The sequence below is a fragment of the Anomaloglossus baeobatrachus genome, chromosome 4, assembly GCF_048569485.1.
Source record: "Anomaloglossus baeobatrachus isolate aAnoBae1 chromosome 4, aAnoBae1.hap1, whole genome shotgun sequence".
Taxonomy (NCBI): domain Eukaryota; kingdom Metazoa; phylum Chordata; class Amphibia; order Anura; family Aromobatidae; genus Anomaloglossus; species Anomaloglossus baeobatrachus.
The window spans coordinates 418,899,538-418,916,812 of NC_134356.1; the positions used below are offsets into that span (position 1 = coordinate 418,899,538).

The following is a 17,275-nucleotide window of genomic DNA, read 5'->3' on the forward strand; positions in this document are numbered from 1 at the left end:
TGAATAATTTAGTATAAACTCTACTTGGATTGCATGGCAGTTACCGTAGGCTGTGAAAATGGCTTTTGCATTAGACTTACCTCTGCAGCGAGGACAACATGCTCCTAGGTCTGTCACCTGCTGGGTGCAAGGTAGAGGGGGACACGTGGGAGGGTCACACTGTACTTTTCCTGCCTGGGGGAACATTAGATAATATTACCGAGCTGTTTATAATATATTCAGGGGAACATTCCATGTAATACATATTTTACCTTCGACAGTGTAGCTTACATGGTCATTATATAATATGCCCAGTACTGGATTTTATATAAAAGCATGTCTCATTCAGGATCTTATAATTTAGTAGTTGTAAATTAAAATTAACTAATCTTGTATAGCACTCAAGGAAATATTTCACCTCTGATTCAAGTAATTTTCACCACTGTGAAAAAATTAACTGGTGACTAAAGGAATTGTTCACTACTTGGACAACCCCTTATTATTCCCCATATTTGCCCCAATAAAAATAACAAAACTATACTTACCTCTGGTGCCAGTGCGGTTCCAGCAATGTCAGAACTCACATTCCAGTGGCCCATGTGACATTGTTATGACACGCAAGCCCCACAACCAATCAGCGCCAGCTTCCTTCTCCCTGCCTTTGTACGGTTAAATAATCAATAAGAAGTGAGTGGCAGCCGCAGCACTCACTTCTTATTAATTACTAAACCGTTCGATGACAGGGGCAAGCAAGCCGGCACTGATTCGTGGCGGAGCTCGCGTGTCTTAACAATGTCACGTGTGCCTCAGGAATGCAAGTTCCGACATGGTTGGAACCGCGCTGGCACTGGAAGTGAGTATGGTGAATGGAAAGAAGTTGTCGTTACCGATATCGCTAGCGAGCGTACCCGCCCCCGTCGGTTGTTTGTCACGGGCAAGTCGCGCACATCGCTAACACCTGTCACAGGGACTTACCTTCCCTGCGACGTCGCTCTGGCCGGCGAACCGCCTCCTTTCTAAGGGGCGGTTCGTGCGGCGTCACAGCGACGTCACACGGCAGCCGTCCAATAGCAGAGGAGGGGTGGAGTTGAGAGGCTGGAACATGCTGCCCACCTCCTTCTTTCCTCATTGCCGGTGGACGGAGGTAAGGAGATGTTCGTCGTTCCTGCGGTGTCACACATAGCGATGTGTGATGCCACAGGAATGAGGAACAACATCGCTACTGACCAGACAACGATTTTTCATAAATAAACGACCTCTCTCAGATAAACGATTTTTGCCTCTTTTACGATCGTTTAAGGTCGCTCCTAGCTGTCAGACGCTGCGATGTCGCTAACGACGCCGGATGTGCATCACAAACACCGTGACCCTGATGATATATCGTTAGTGATGTCGCAGCGTGTAAATGGCCCTTTAGAGTCTGAGACCAGACCTCATCCCATTGCTCATCTGTCATAGGGCCCAAGTCCCCCTCCCACTTTCCTCTTGCTTGCATAGGGAATTTGTCAAGGTATCCAGGTAGCAGTGCTGTGTATAACCTGGAGATAACATCATCTGAGCACTCAGACGTCAGCAGGTCCGAAAGACTGTAATTTTGTTGTATACTAATCTCCGCATGACATGTCTGTGTCTCGTAGGCATGATGGAGTTGTAAATACTGATAAAAAGAACTGTGCGGTATCCCAAATTCAGCCTGAAGCTGGTCGAAACTCTTAGGCTAGGTTCACACACTGCGTTTTTTTGACGCTGCGCTTTTGTGCGTTTTTTGCGGCAAAAAACGCACAAAAACGCACCCGCGTCAAAAAATGTGGCAAAAAACGCATGCGTTTTTGCCGCGATTTGGTGCGTTTTTTTCTGCGTTTTGCTGCGTTTTTGCTCACTGCGTCTTTATGCGTTTTTTTATCAGTGAACAAAAAAAAAAGGTCTGATGTCATTTCCTTCTTCAATATGTTCTTCATTCTCCACTAGTGTATGCAGGAGAGCAGACAGCTGCAGAACTACAAGGCTCAGCATACTCCATCCAATAGTGTATGCAGGAGAGCAGACAGCAGCTGCAGATCTACAAGGCTCAGCATGCTCCATCTAGGACTATATGCTGGAAGGAGAGTCAGGGGGAGCAGACCTACAAGGCTCAGCATCCTCCATCCAATAGTGTATGCAGGAGAGCAGACAGCAGCTGTCGAACTACAAGGCTCAGCATCCTCCATCCAATAGTGTATGCAGGAGAGCAGACAGCAACTGTCGAACTACAAGGCTCAGTATCCTCCTTCCAGGACTGTATGCAGGATTTCTTTGCCCCCCCAAACAAAAAAATGACGTGGGCTTCGCCATATTTTTGTATGCTAGCCGGGTACAGCAGGCAGGTACGGGCTGCCCCCAACCCCCAGCTGCCTATTTGTACCCGGCTGGGAACCAAAAATATAGAGAAGCCCTTTTTTTTTAATTATTTCATGAATTTCCTGAAATAATTAAAAAAAAAAATGACATGAGCTTCGCCTAATTTTTGTGTCCAGCCGGGTACAACTAGGCAGCTGGGGATTGGAATCCACAGTGCAGGGTGCCTATGCTTTCTGGGCACCCCCGCTGTGAATTGCAGTCCGCAGCCACCCCAGAAAATGGCGCTTTCATAGAAGCGCCATCTTCTGGCGCTATATCCAACTCTTCCAGCTGCCCTGATGCCAGGTGGCTCACTGGGTAATAATGGGGTTAGGGCTAGCTGTATATTAATAGCTGGCCCTAAGCCCGAAATTTATGGTGTCACGCCAATATTAGACATGGCCACCATGAATTTCTAGTAAAGATAAAAAAAACACAACACACAGAAAAATATTTTTATTAGAAATAAAACACAACACAATTAGTGACTCCATCTTTATTGAAATAAAGAACCCCCCCTCCACAGTAATCCTGGGTCAAGGGACCCGCGCCGTCCAATCTGGATCCAATCTCATCTGATCAGTTTGCTGGAAGGCAAAGCGATCAGATGATGTGTCAGGATCAAGTGCCTGAATCACATCACACAGCAGCTGATTGTATAAAAGCCGTTTATACAATCAGCAGATGCATCGGTGAAAAAAAAAATAAAATAAATACTCACTTATGTGCTGATTAGGGGCACCTCCTAGAGCGAGTCTGATCCCGTCCGATCGCTGCAGGAGCTGCCGGTAATCAGGGATGAAGTCTCCTGACGTATCCGCTGATAGGTTAAACCGGCCGGCCGCTGGCGTCAGCCCGAGACTTACGATCAGCTGATGCGTCAGGTGACTGCATCAGGTGATCCATCGCCAAGTCCTGCATCCTGCAGGCATACGTACCCGGGGAGACTGCACACACCCGGAGCGGCGGTACCGGGAGGAGATGGGAGCGGGCACGGCACCGGGAGGCTGGAGAAAGGTGAGTATGACATTTTTTTTTCTCCTGTTCACTTTTGATTTCGCAGCCGCTTCCGCCTCCTGCCCGTACATGACGCCGCACGGCAGCATACATGCCCAGGACTGGAGGTGGAAGCGGCGATGACGGTACCGGGAGGATTCACGCTTCTGTGTTTACTGACAGAAGGAATCCTCTTCCTGTACATGTCACTTTACTACCCACCTCCTGCGTTTATAGCTGCGTTTTTGGTCTTAGAAACGCACTAAAACGCACCAAAACGCACCTATTTGCGTTTCTCATTGCGTCTTTCAACATCCCATTGCACTCAATGGATGAAAATCGCAGTGAAAAACGCGGGAATAATTGACATGCTGCATTTTTGTGGCACCACAAAAACGCAGCTGAAAAAAAAACGCTGTGTGCAGACAGCAAAAATGAAAACTCATAGACTTTGCTGGGGAAGCAAAGTCATGCAGTTTTCTGAGCAAAAACGCACCCGAAAACTACGCAAAAACGCCGCGAAAAACGCACTGTGTGAACTTACCCTTAAGTGCATTATTCTGAAGTATCTGGGACACCAATTAAACACCCCTATCCACCCACATCCTCTAGCCCGAAAGCTTCTGCAACTCTAAGGGGTACTTTGCACACTACGACATCGCAAGCCGATGCTTGCGATGCCGAGTGCGATAGTCCCCGCCCCTGTCGCAGCTGCAAAATCATTGTAATAGCTGCCGTAGCGAATATTATCGCTATGGCAGCTTCACATGCACTCACCTGCCATGCGACGTCGCTGTGGCCAGCGAACCGCCTCCTTATTAAGGGGGTGGGTCGTGCGGCGCCACTGCGACGTCACACGGCAGGCGGCCAATAGGAGCAGAGGGGCGGAGATGAGCGGGATGTAAACATCCCGCCCACCTCCTTCCTTCCGCATAGCCGACGGGAGCCACGGTGACGCAGGTAGGAGATGTTCCTCGCTCCTGCGACTTCACACACAGCGATGTGTGCTGCCGCAGGAGCGAGGAACAACATCGGACCGTCGCGTCAGCGTAATTATGGAATTCGCCGACGCTACACCGATGATACGATTACGACGCTTTTACGCTCGTTAATCGTATCATCTAGGATTTACACACTACGATGTCGAGAGCGACGCTGGATGTGCGTCACTTTCGACATGACCCCAGTGTGCAAAGTACCCCTAAGGCTGGGGCCACACGGGGCATTAGTACGATCCTCGCATGACACTCGGCTCACACTGGCAGCACAGTGGGAGTCGAGTGTTATGCGAGTGTCCATGCGACTGAAGTCTGTTCATGCGATTGGACCTCAGCTGCGGGGGATGGGCAAACACAGAGGAGGGGCGGGCCAGCATGGCGGAGGAGAGGGAGGGTTATATCTCCTTCTCTCCTCCGTAGCCGGCTATTGACATTCTCGCACTGCACTCGCGCTACACCAAAGTACCGCGAGTGCAGTGCGATCTCTCTCGCCCCATAGACTTGAATGGGTGTGAGAGAAAAAGTGTCACATTACAGTCGCAGCATGCTGAGATTGTTTTCTCGGTCTGATTGCGACCAAGAAAATAATCGCTCATGGGTGCTGGGACATAGGTTAATATTGGTCCAAGTGGAATGCGATGTTTTATCGTATTCCACTCAGTCCGATTTTCATGCCGTGTGGCTTAGGCCTAAGGCCATGTGCGCACAATGCGTACTGGCCCTGCAGAAATTTCTGCAGCGATTTAAAGAGCACACGTGCGCTTCAAATCGCTGCAGAAACAGTCCGTAATGAAAAAAAAAAACGATTTCATGCGCTCTGACTGCAGCCCCTCCCATAGACAGAGCAGGGGCTGCCGGCAAAGCGCAGGAAAGAAGTGACATGTCACTTCTTAGAACGCGCGCTTCGGGCAGCAGTCGAAGCGCTGCGCTCTAATATGCCACGTACACACGGCTCATGCATAATCTTCATAGATTATGCAGGGGACGCAGGACGCATGCAGTTACGCTGGGGTGCAGATCGCAGCGTAACTGCATGCAATTACGCAACGTGCGCATATAGCCTATGGCTACATGCGCATGCTGCAGTTTTTTCTGCACACAAACTGCAACCAAAACTGCACCTTGTCAGAGAGAGCCTAGAAATGTAAAAAAGAAACGCTTGTAATGTAGATGCGTTTTTGATGCGTTTTTGTGACAAATGTTGACAAAAACGCTAGAAGAATGAACATGCTACATCTTTTTTGTCACAAACTTTTGACAAAAAAAACGCTGACAAATAAATCGCAATGTGTGCATAGCAAATCTGACTTCTCATAGACTTTGCTGGGAAGTCAAATGTCAGAAAGTTCTGACAACAAAACTGCACAAAAAACGCGTCAAAAACGCACCAAAAAATGCAGCGTGCTCATGTAGCCTAACAATCCGTGATTATGCCATAGGGGGCAATATTCTGTTGTTCCCAATATTCCCAGCAAGAGATATGTGGTACTTACTGTGCATGTACACTGCAGACATGGATTAGAGGAGGGCACCCAGCGGGCTCCATCACTATATTCTTTTCTTTCATACTGGCAAACTAGCAATAGATCACAAACAAAAAAAGGCTCAGTTCAATAGGCTTCAGGTATGTTGTACTTTATTTTAAAAGGTACATTAAGGCATATAGAGACAAAAATGCATAACGCTACCATTTCTTTACAATGCTGGAGCACAACCCTACCTGGGCATACCATGCAGCATTGACCAGGCTTGCTGATTGGGTTGGCACAGAAGACCTGAGGACACACTACATGGGTGCATGTGACACTGCCATCCAAACACACACAGCGGAGGCACAGGTCAGACACAGAGGTGAATGTCTGATGGTTAGAGTATTCTTTGCCCTCATAGAGACAGCGATCACATACAGGACAGCAAGGAGATGATATGGAGGGTATTGGATGGCTGCAGTCTTTTTCGCATCGAACACGTTGGCATGTCACCATCTCATTCTAAAGGAAAACAAAATTACTAAAAATTGTTTAGGAAACTGTTTGAGGTTTAAAAAAATGTTTCAGTTCTGTTTTTATGAAGACGTATTATAACTATAGTAACACTTTCTATAGCATTGTTTTTGCATTTTATGCTAGATGCTATTTTTAAAATGAAGGGTGCAAGTTTTGAAACTTCAAAAAATATTTATTTTCTATAAATTTTCTTTCTTGCCATTATATTTTTCACACCATAAACTCACCCTACAGGAGCACTCATTGCAAATATCTCCGGGTAGCTGGAAGTTTTCACCATTCTGAAACACTCGACCATTGTGCTTACATATTCCTGTGCATCGCGGGCAACACTCCCCTGGTGGAGTCACTGGGTGCAAACAGGATATTCGTGGACAAGAAGCAGATACACAGGACACTTCTCCATTCTGAAAGACACGAAGATCACACTGACCGACACTACAGTAACTAAACTTTTATATAATTATTGATCTGATTTTGTAAAGTTCTGAATGTTTGTAATATGCTCCATTACATTATTTTGTTTCCTTCTATCTTTAATACCAAGTTGAAAGAACTGGTTTATCTGCCTGGTTCATGCTCCTTTAGTAGTTTATTTCAATTGCAGATCTAGCAAAATTCATTCTCACGTGTGAACTTCTCTGCTTCCCTTGCCCAGACACTGTTCACTAGTGATGTGTCGGTCGCGAACGATCCGACACAAAGATCCGGCTCCCTGCAGTGACTGACAGGAGCTGGATCACCAGTGTGAGCCACTAAAATCTCTAAACGGCTCTTTTCGCCACCAAAACCCCGCCCATTTGCGGCTAAACTCTGCCTACTCAACAATCTAATTGGTTGCTTGTAAGTGGGCGGGGTTTAGCCACAGATGGACGGGGTTTTGGCGGCATTACTATAATCTTAAATATGTGTTCACCTGGGGTGAACACATATTTAATAAGGAGCCGAGAACGATCTGAAAGAGTGGAGCCATGGGAACCGGATCACCAAAAAGAGCCGGACTGCCCATCAATACTGTTCACACTCTCCCTGTCTGAGTATGGGGGAGGGGACCAGAAAAATGTCCACTGAATAGGATCTTTGCTAAACCTGCAGTTCAAATGAGCTACTTAAACAGCACTAACTGGGCAGTTAAACCAGCACCTTAAGCATGGTATTAAAGGTAGAAGACTTGTTTATCTTAGAAAGAAAGACGTCTCAGAGGAGATCTCATTTATATGTATAAATGTATAAATAGGCCACCCCTGACGCAGGCAGTTGCCGAAACGAGCGTTTGTCGGGTGGGCGCCATCCTGGTGTGTGCGGTGTGCCTGTTACATTGGTAAGTGTCCATTATCCTGAATTAATGTCTCTGTACACTGGACGCAGTGTGCATTGTTAGGATTGGACATACCATCATTACCTTACCACTGAGGGGGTTTTTGTCAGTCCTTTCGTATGAGATTAAAGTGGGATATGTAAATTATCAACTATATAGTGCTATTATAGATATACAAGTACTGTGTTTTATAGTGACTGCCAATTTCCCTCTATCTTATGTTAACATCAATATTGATTGATGCACCTCCGGGATTGTGCACCCTTTTTGTATGCTGTCTCTCATTTACCCTGCACCTATTCATAATAATAAAATCTTTATATATTTACTAAGATGGTTGATCGCGTCTTTTTCTCTCGTGCTGTATGGTTAATGCGATTTGTATTAAGTCCTCATATACCACACACCTTTTTGAATTAAATCGTTATATACACAAATTATATCATGGTGGTGTGGTTACATAGTTACATAGTTACTAAGGTTGAAAAAAGACCTAGGTCCATCTAGTTCAACCTTCCTCCACCAGTTCTACATTTGGTCACAAAGTCATTTATAACCGACAATGTTGTGTGTACTGAGGAAATCATCCAGCCCTTTTTTGAAAGCTGTTATAGTATCTGCCATTACTACCTCTTGTGGTAGGGCATTCCACAGTCTGACTGCTCTAACTGTAAAGAACCCTTTCCTATTTAGCTGTCGGAATCGCTTTTCTTCCATTCGCAGTGTATGCACCCTGGTCCTTAGTATTGTCTTTGGAAGGAATAAGTCATGTGCCAGTCCTTTATATTGACCACACATGTATTTATACATATAAATGAGATCTCCTCTGAGACGTCTTTTTTCTAAGCTAAACATATCTAACTTTTTCAACCTGTCATCATATGAAAGGCCTTCCATTCCTTGTAGTAGTCTAGTTGCCTGCCTTTGAACTGACTCTAACTTCTGAATGTCCTTTTTAAAATGTGGAGCCCAAAACTGGATCCCATATTCCAGATGTGGCCTTACAAGTGATTTATAGAGGGGTAACAATACGTTGGGATCACGGGATCTAATCTCTCTTTTTATACACCCTAGAATCTTGTTTGCTTTTGCAGCTGCTGCCTGACACTGAGTGCTGCTGCTCAGCTTATTTGTAATGAGAATACCCAAGTCCTTCTCCTGTTCTGTAGTCCCGAGATTACTTCCATTTAATGTATACGCAGTTATAGGATTACTCCGTCCTAGGTGCATTACTTTACATTTATCAACATTAAATCTCATTTGCCAAGTATCTGCCCATTCTGACATCTTATCCAGATCTTTTTGTAATATTATACTATCAAGGTCAGTTTTTAATATCCTACATAGTTTGGTGTCATCAGCAAAGACTGACACTTTACTATCAATCCCATCCACAAGGTCATTAATAAAGAGATTAAGAGGTTGTTCAAAAGTGTTTACATATGTATAAATACTGTCTATGTGTGGTCAATACAAAGGACTGGCACATGAATTATTCCTTCCAAAAACAATAGTAAGGACCACGGGGCACTCATTGCCAGTGGAAGAAAGGTAATTCCGGCAGCTAAATAGGAAAGGATTCTTTACAGTTAGAGCAGTCAGACTGTGGAATACACTACCACAAGAGGTAGTAATGGCAAATACTATAACAGTTTTTAAAAAAGGGCTGGATGATTTCCTCAGTACACACAACATTGTTGGTTATAAATGATTTAGTGACGAAATGTATAATTGGTGGAGGAAGGGTCAACTAGATGGACTTGGGTCTTTTTTCAGCCTATGTATCTATGTAACTATATTTAACTGTGTAACCATGAAGATAGCAAAATAAAGTAATGAAGTATATTTAAAAATATATATATTTATATATATATATATATATATATATATATATATATATATATATATATATATATAATTTTAAAAATGTTAATCAATAATAAATTAAAAGAAGGAAAAAAAGCTAGTCAGTCACTTGCTTTCAAAGTAGCAAAGTCCAGGTAAGGACTTAAATCTGTGGCTTGTAAAGATCTGGAAAGCAATCCATGACTATAATACACTTGGAACATGACACATTGCTTAATACCGCGTTTTTCCATAAATAAGACACTGTTTTTCCCCCAAAAAAGTGCTAGGGCTTATTTTTGGATTTGGTCTTATTCTTGGAGAAACATGGTTGGGAGTAAGTTTACCCCCCAACAAAAGAAACCCCCCCTTCCCAGGAGACTTATACTTACCAGACCCCAGACGTCTCCATGGCTCCCAGGTCCTCCCTGTGATCTCCAGCGGTCCCTCTCAGCAGATATGCTGCATGCCATCTGTCGCGGGCGGAGGGGCGCACTCGCCACGCTCGAGTCGGGGGCTTCTGCTGCTCGGTGGCTCGAGCGGTGGACCGGACCCGGGGACTCGAGCAGCGCTCCTCACCCATGAGTGAAAAGGGGGGGTGGTATCTTTAGGGAGATTGTTCGTGACGCCACCCACGGGACGTGGTGATGATGGCACCACCGCTGCTGGTAACGGGGATCCCGGGAGAGAGGAGAGATGGTAGGGTGCAGCTAGGATGTTGTCCCCTCCGTGGGTAGGGGGGTTTGGCGTTCCCGGGGCCCGGTGGTGGTGACGGGGAGGCTGGATGGCTGGGGTGCAGGGTTGCAGGGTTGCAGGGACAGCGCGGCGCGGCGCGGTGCCGGACGGCACTGGTGTACTCACTCAGACAATCACTGACAGAGTCTCTGGTAAACCAAAACAGCCGGATGGACGGGTCCCGCAGCCGGCTGCAGTGTTGTTGTTGTGCTCTCCCCAGACGGCTGATGGTGGCTGTCTTTCCCTGCACCTGTGAAGATGTTCTTGACTCCTGTGGTTGCCCACCGGTAGTCCGCTCCCCGGCGTATAGGTGCCGTAGGAGCCCGTTCTGCCCGCAGGCGCTGGCCCTTGGATCTCTAGCCTGTGGCGGTGGCTGTATATCTTCTCTGGGTGGACTGTTGCCTTCAATCGGGACTTGGTTGTTAGGAAACCCCTGGGGTTCCTGTCACATTCGGATTTGACTATTGACGGAGGCTCCAAGCCTGGTCGGGGTCCGATGGCCCTGCCTGTGTGCTTAGCTTCACTCCGTTCCCCGGTCCGGTACCGGCGGGCCGACGCCCGACCCCGGTCCTTACGGCTCTGCGGAGTTCCACCAACTCCTGCAGATGGCTACCACCATCTGCCAACCTTGTTGTCAGTGCCTGGGCTCCTACCCAGACACCTGAAGTGTTTACTCCTCTCACTTTTACCTCCAAAACTGATCTGACACTTTTCCTGCCTCCAGGCCTGTGAACTCCTCAGTGGGTGGGGCCAACCGCCTGGCTCCGCCCCACCTGGTGTGGACATCAGGCCCTGGAGGGAGGCAACAAGGGTTTTTGTCTGACTGTTGTAACTGCCTAGGGTGGGGGTGTGCATGTTGGTATGTATGTGACTACCTGGCTAGTCCAGGGCGTCACACATCCATCCCTGCTTCTGGCCAACACTCACACATCAGATCGCAACACACACTCATACACACACACACAATCACCGATCAGATCGCACACACACACACACACACACTCACTAGTCGCTCACCACATCCAGTGGTAAAAAATGCCTCCGGCCACAGGGAAAGATGGGAGGAAGCTACACATCGCAGATCCTGTAAGCATTCCATCCGCAGCTGCAGGTCCTTGCGTTCCAGCACACTGCGTCTCAGGATCATGCCGGCCAGAAGAAATCGGTATCACTGGATGTGGTGAGTGTTTGTGTGCGATCTGATGGGTGATTGTGTGTGTGATCTGATGTGTGTGAGTGTGTGATCTGATGGGTGATTGTGTGTGTGATCTGATGTGTGTGAATGTGTGATCTGATGTGTGTGAATGTGTGATCTGATGTGTGTGAATGTGTGATCTGATGTGTGTGAATGTGTGATCTGATGTGTGTGAATGTGTGATCTGATGTGTGAGTGTGTGATCTGATGTGTGTGAGTGTGCGATCCACTGCAGGGCCTCCCGCTTGGCATCTTGTGAGAATGATTGCGGGGTCTTTTCTCTTCTTTCTTCTCTCTTTTGGCAGTGTCTGCTTTCTATAATGAAGTGTCCAGCAGTGTTCTTTAACTTTTTTATCTGCACAGACACTTCATTATTGAACCGCGACTAGGGCTTATTTTTGGGGTAAGGCTTATATTTCAGCCTTGCTCTGAAAATGCTGAAAATCCCTGCAAGGGCTTATTTTTGGGGGAGGCCTTATGTTTGGAAAAACACTGCATAAAGTGTCTTTATATAGCTACAAATGCTTACCCTTAAAGTCTAATTGCTATCACCAGGTATCACTGGACCAGGGTGTGCCAAAAGAACATTCATTCCCTACACCATTACTTCCCCTCTACCAGCCCCAACTGTTGCCAACTAATGGGAAGTGTTGCTTTTTGCGCCGATTCTCACCTTTCCGTCAGCATGATGCAACATAGCAAACAGCTCAGTGATTCAATAATTTGCCCATTAGTGATTGGTAACCAGCCTTTCTGTTTCCCTTAGCCCATCTGTGTTCAGGAACGATGAGTTGTGCATTTGGATAACAAAGGATACATTCCTGCAAAACTTATTTACTAAGGACCTCCGGCAATGGAATTACCGCAATGATCTGCAATGTGAAAACATGCAGGGAAGATACAAATCCACACAGGGACGGACACAGACTGCAGGGGGCCCCTGTGCAAGAAATCTTTTTGGGCCCCCCCTTCCTCCTTCATACCACAACAAAATGATTTAAACATATAGGTTCTACTGTTTTATCCTAGTTTATGACACAACTATCAAATCTAAATAATAAATAATCTCCATATTTACCATCTGAATATAACACAGCACGGTCCTGCCACCCTCCTATCTGCTGCAGCGTCAGCGCTGTCTCAAATGCTTCTATTTACATTGGAGATGGCACAAACTGGTACCTTGTGTGTTTTGCAGCTTGTCAGTGGTATACGGCACAAGAGTCTGAAACCAGTGATTGTCTGCAGCGGTCACATGAGGCACCTGGGCTGTGATGTCTGCAGCCACTGTAAACAGAAGCATCAGGGAATGCACCACTAGAGCTGTCAGGTGCAAGAAAGATGAGGATTATAGTTTATTAAAGGGATTGTCCAGACAAAGGTCATTACCTGGAGGCCAGATTCTGTAAAATGAAATAAATTGTACTCACCTGCTGTCACCTCCTGGATCCAGCGCAGAAATTCACCAGTCAGGGAGCTTCAAACATGCCATAGAGACCCTGAAAAACAAGGCCTTCAAAACCTTTTATGCCTTCAGAAGGAAACTGTATCATCTGAAGCCACCAATGAGGGTCTGGCTAAAAATCTTCGATTCCATCATCGCCCCAATCCTCCAGTATGGCAGTGAAGTCTGGGGCCCTCACACTTACCCAGATTGGTCAAGGTGGGATTCCAGCCCAACAGAAATATTTCACCTGGAATTTTGTATGCACCTTCTCCAGGTCCATCGAAGCACTACCAACAGTTCCTGTAGGGCCAAGATGGGCAGATTCCCTCTAAACCTAGCAGCTCTGAAGAGGTCACTATCATTTTGGGCTAACCTACAGAGTAGCAATCAAAGCTCCCATCACCACAAAGCTCTCATATACAGTATATACGTGGTCCAGATGAACCAGGACCCCTGGCACAGCTCTCCCAAACCCAACTGGACAAAATGACCAATCACAGCAGCCTGACAACAAACAGAATCAGGAAGATGGTAGACGAGGGCCAGGAGAGGTATGTCAGTGACTGGAGGACCGACATCGACATCAACACCTCACAGAAACTGACCACGTACCAGAGTCTACAGAAAGACTTCAGACTGGCCTCATATCTGGAAAAACTCCCAGACCCCATAAACCGCAGAACCCTAAGCCGATATAGACTCAGTGCCCATAGTCTAGCCATCGAATCCGGCTGACACAAGCAGAGCTACAAGCCCAGGGAGGACAGACTGTCAGACTGTAGTACAGGCCTGTAGTACAGGCCTGTGACAGACTGACAGGTGCCGGGGTCGGAGCCCTGGTGCCTTGGCTAGGAGGCAGACAGTGGCCTAGCCTGCAGGAGCCGGGAAGACGGCTCGGTGGAACAGTAGTGGACCGGGACAGCGTAGTGGCCCGCCGGTACCGACCCGGGGAACCGACTCGGAAACCGGAGGAACAGGGGGGTACTCAGACCCTGAAACGAGGTCCACTAGCCACTGGACTGAGTTAATTGACTGATTGCGGTCTGGACTTTAGGTCCTTTCCCACCCAAGTCCCGACTGAAGACAACAGCCCACCGAGGGGGATAGAAAGCCACCGCACAGGCAGAGAGATCCCATGAGCCAGCGTCTGCGGGCAAACGGGCTCCTCCGACATATACAAAGCCGGGGAGCAGACGCCCGTCGCTGAAGTGCAGGCAGTCTACAAATACACTACACGGTGCAGGAGAAAGGCCAAGAACACTGAACCGGGTGGGGGACCAGACGCAGCCGGCTGCGGGCACCGACCACCATTTGTTTACCAGAGACTTGTGTGTGACAATAACAGTGAGTACAACAGTGCCACCCGTCCGCGCACCGCCCTGCACCGCCCAGCTACTCTCCCCAACGGGTCCCGGGGCCATCATCCCTGCCCTGCTCACGGAGGAGTTAACATCTTGTTGCATAACCATCTCCCCCGGGTGCCCCGTAACTGCAGCGGTGGTGTCTACACCTTCACCACATCCCGTGGGTGGCGTCACAAACTCAAACACGGCTCCAGCCGTACACCTACCTATGACCCCCCCCCCTAAGTGGCGCCAGCACGATTTCAGAGCAAAGTGACTCCGGGTCCGGAGACGCTCGAGTCACCCACCAACGAGCCCGGATCCGAGCGGCTCGGCGGCAGCCGAGCGCGGGGCGGTACAGATAGATAATAGATAGATAGATAACTGATAGATAGATCGATCAATAGATAGATCGATAGATAGATGTTCACACATTACAAATGGACTCACCCTCTCTGCACTTGGGGCCCAGTTGTTCTTTGGAGCCGGCTCTTCCATCTTCTCTGTGGTGCAGACTCTTCTCTTCCTCCTGAGGCCCGACTGCTGTTCTTGAAATATTTCCAGTGCAGGAGGGGAAGAGCAGCTCAGGGATGAGGGGGGCAGGGAGCCATGTTTGTGTGACGCACTGGACTAGCCAGGTAGTCACAGCTAGGCCCTTGCACAAACACCTTCCCCTAAAAAGGTACCAGCAGCCAACCTTAAAACCCTGAGTCACCCCTCTCAGGTTCTGACGTACACACCCGGAGGGAGCGGGGCCAGGCGGTTGGCCACGCCCACCAAGGAGTTCGGATGGCCTGAGGCGGGAAAAACAGCAGATCAGTGACAGCAGTGGAGGAGAGTGGTAGCAAAGAGGAGAAGTCTGTCAGGGATCTGGGTCAGAGCCCGGATACCCTGTGGCCAGGAGGCAGACGATGGTGGCCGCCTGCAGGAGCTGGGATAACAGCCGGTGGAACCGTAAGAGACCGGGATCGGATAGTGGCCCACCGGTACAGAACCGGGGAACCGATTGGAAACCGGAGCACCAGGAGGGGTACTCAGACCCAGTACGAGGCCCAGAAGCCACTGGACTGAGTCGAATTCACTGATTGGGGTCTGGACTTTAGGTCCTTTCCCACCCAAGACCCGACTGAAGACAACAGCCCAACCATAGGGATAGAAAGCCACCGCCCAGGCATCGAGATCCCACGGGCCAGCGTCTGCGGGCAAAAGGGCTCTGCCGGCACACACAAAGCTGGGGAGCGGACTACCGTTGCTCAGGCATAAGAGTCACCATTCTACTAAAAGTGAGGTGCAGGAGAAAGGCGGAAATCACCAACCTGAAAAAAAGGAGAAGCGCAGCCGGCTGCGGGCACCGTCCACCATCTTGTTTGGTTTACCAGAGACTCCAGTGTGTCTGTAATAGTGAGTACAACAGTGCCCTCGGGCCGCGCACCGCACCGCACCAACAAGCCAGCACGCATCCCCCCTCCTCAACACCCTCGGGCCCTCGGGACCATCACCCCCTACCTACGGAGGGGTCAACACCAAGCTGCGTAACACCGTCTCTGGGAGCCTAGTCAATGGCAGCGGTGGTGTCCATTCATTCACCACAACCCGTGGGTGGCGTCACGAACTTAACCCCCAAAAACAACCGCGGCCTCGGCCGTGGACCTTCCCACCAAACACCACCCCTCACGTAGCGCCAGCATTCCTTCAGAGCGACGTGACCCCCGGGTCCGGGAGGAGCTCGAGCCACCCACCGACTAGCCCGGATCCGAGCAGCTCGGCAGCCGGCCGAGTCCCGGGACCGTACGCATCGACCTCTTCTGGCATCACGAACAGGATTGAACCCATCCACTTACCACTGGACGTGCGCCTTGAAGTTACAGTCAGCGGTGTCCCGTTGAAAAATTGCAGAATCCGCCATCTTTGGGCGCAAAGTTTCCTGCTAAAGCCGTCTTCTCCAAGAAAAGAGCGGGAGAGTGAAGCAACGCCCCAAGAGAACAGAACGGTGCAGAAAGAGAGCAGAGTGTTCTGAAAAGACCAAGAGGGAACGGAGGAAAGATGTCCGTGCCTAATGTGGATGGCGGAGGAGCGCCGGCTGCGGGAGTGGCGGCGTCAGAGGACGGTGTAGTGGCCCTCGCTCCGGTCGCAGGAGTGGGGGAGGCCACGGGTCCGGCGGTCGCCCAGGTAATGCCGATCTCCTATCCCTACGCGCCCGGTGCTACCTGGCTACCTCAGTACGATGGGAAGCCTGATGCCTTGCAGGTGTTCCGGAAAAAGATAAGCACAATCCTTGACTTGTATGCCATGACCGGCAGACAGCATGTGACGGTAGTGCTAGGGAAGCTGACCGGCGCGGCTGAGCAAGAGACGGAGACCTGGGCAGACGCGGACCGGGCCTCGGTGACCACTATCTTCGAGAAACTCCAGGCCGCCTTTGAAACCCACACCGAGGCTGAGTTACGGATGCAGTTCTACCAATGTCGGCAACGGCCCGCGGACAGTATAAGAGACTATGCCTTGCGCCTGCAGACAGCCCTCCGGACGCTGAGGCGGGTGGACACCATCAGTGAGGCTGACAGCAACAAGATGCTAGTGGAGCAGTTCCTGCAGGGACTGGGGTCTGCTGAAGACCGCAAACAGCTGCGGTTATGGATTTTGGAGCACGCCGACCTAGACTTTGCAGTACTAAAGGAGCGGGCCATTAAGGCCCTGCAAGCACCAAGCATCGGCGCTCCTGATGCGACCCCTTGGCCGGTCGAAACTGCTCCCGTCTCGGTAGCACCCCCTCCCTTGGCTCTACCGGCCCCTGCCGCACCCGTCGGGACGATGGAAGAGCTGGTCTCGCAGGTCCAACGCATGAACGAAGACCTCACCCGGATCCTCGCCGCACTCCAGCTACCGACGAGAGCCAAGCCCCAGGAGAAGATCCAGCTCGCCGACAGTACGGAGGATGTCCCTTGGATGCAGCGCAGGAAGAACAACGACCCGCGGTATGGGCCACCTGTCTGCTACAGGTGCAACAAGCCTGGTCATTACTCTAGGCGATGCCCGT

General features: G+C 49.2%; 1 protein-coding gene across 1 annotated transcript in view; it reads right to left on the minus strand.

The window, feature by feature from the left end:
- KCP (kielin cysteine rich BMP regulator) overlaps positions 1-17,275 on the minus strand; it is a 338,287-nt gene that overhangs the window by 53,737 nt on the left and 267,275 nt on the right. Inside the window, exons 37-40 of the mRNA XM_075345388.1 lie at positions 6,583-6,762; positions 6,070-6,340; positions 5,843-5,925; positions 81-174 (exon numbers count right to left, since the gene is read on the minus strand). Of these exons, the coding sequence (XP_075201503.1) occupies positions 81-174; positions 5,843-5,925; positions 6,070-6,340; positions 6,583-6,762 (628 nt within the window). The remainder of the gene's footprint in view (positions 1-80; positions 175-5,842; positions 5,926-6,069; positions 6,341-6,582; positions 6,763-17,275) is intronic.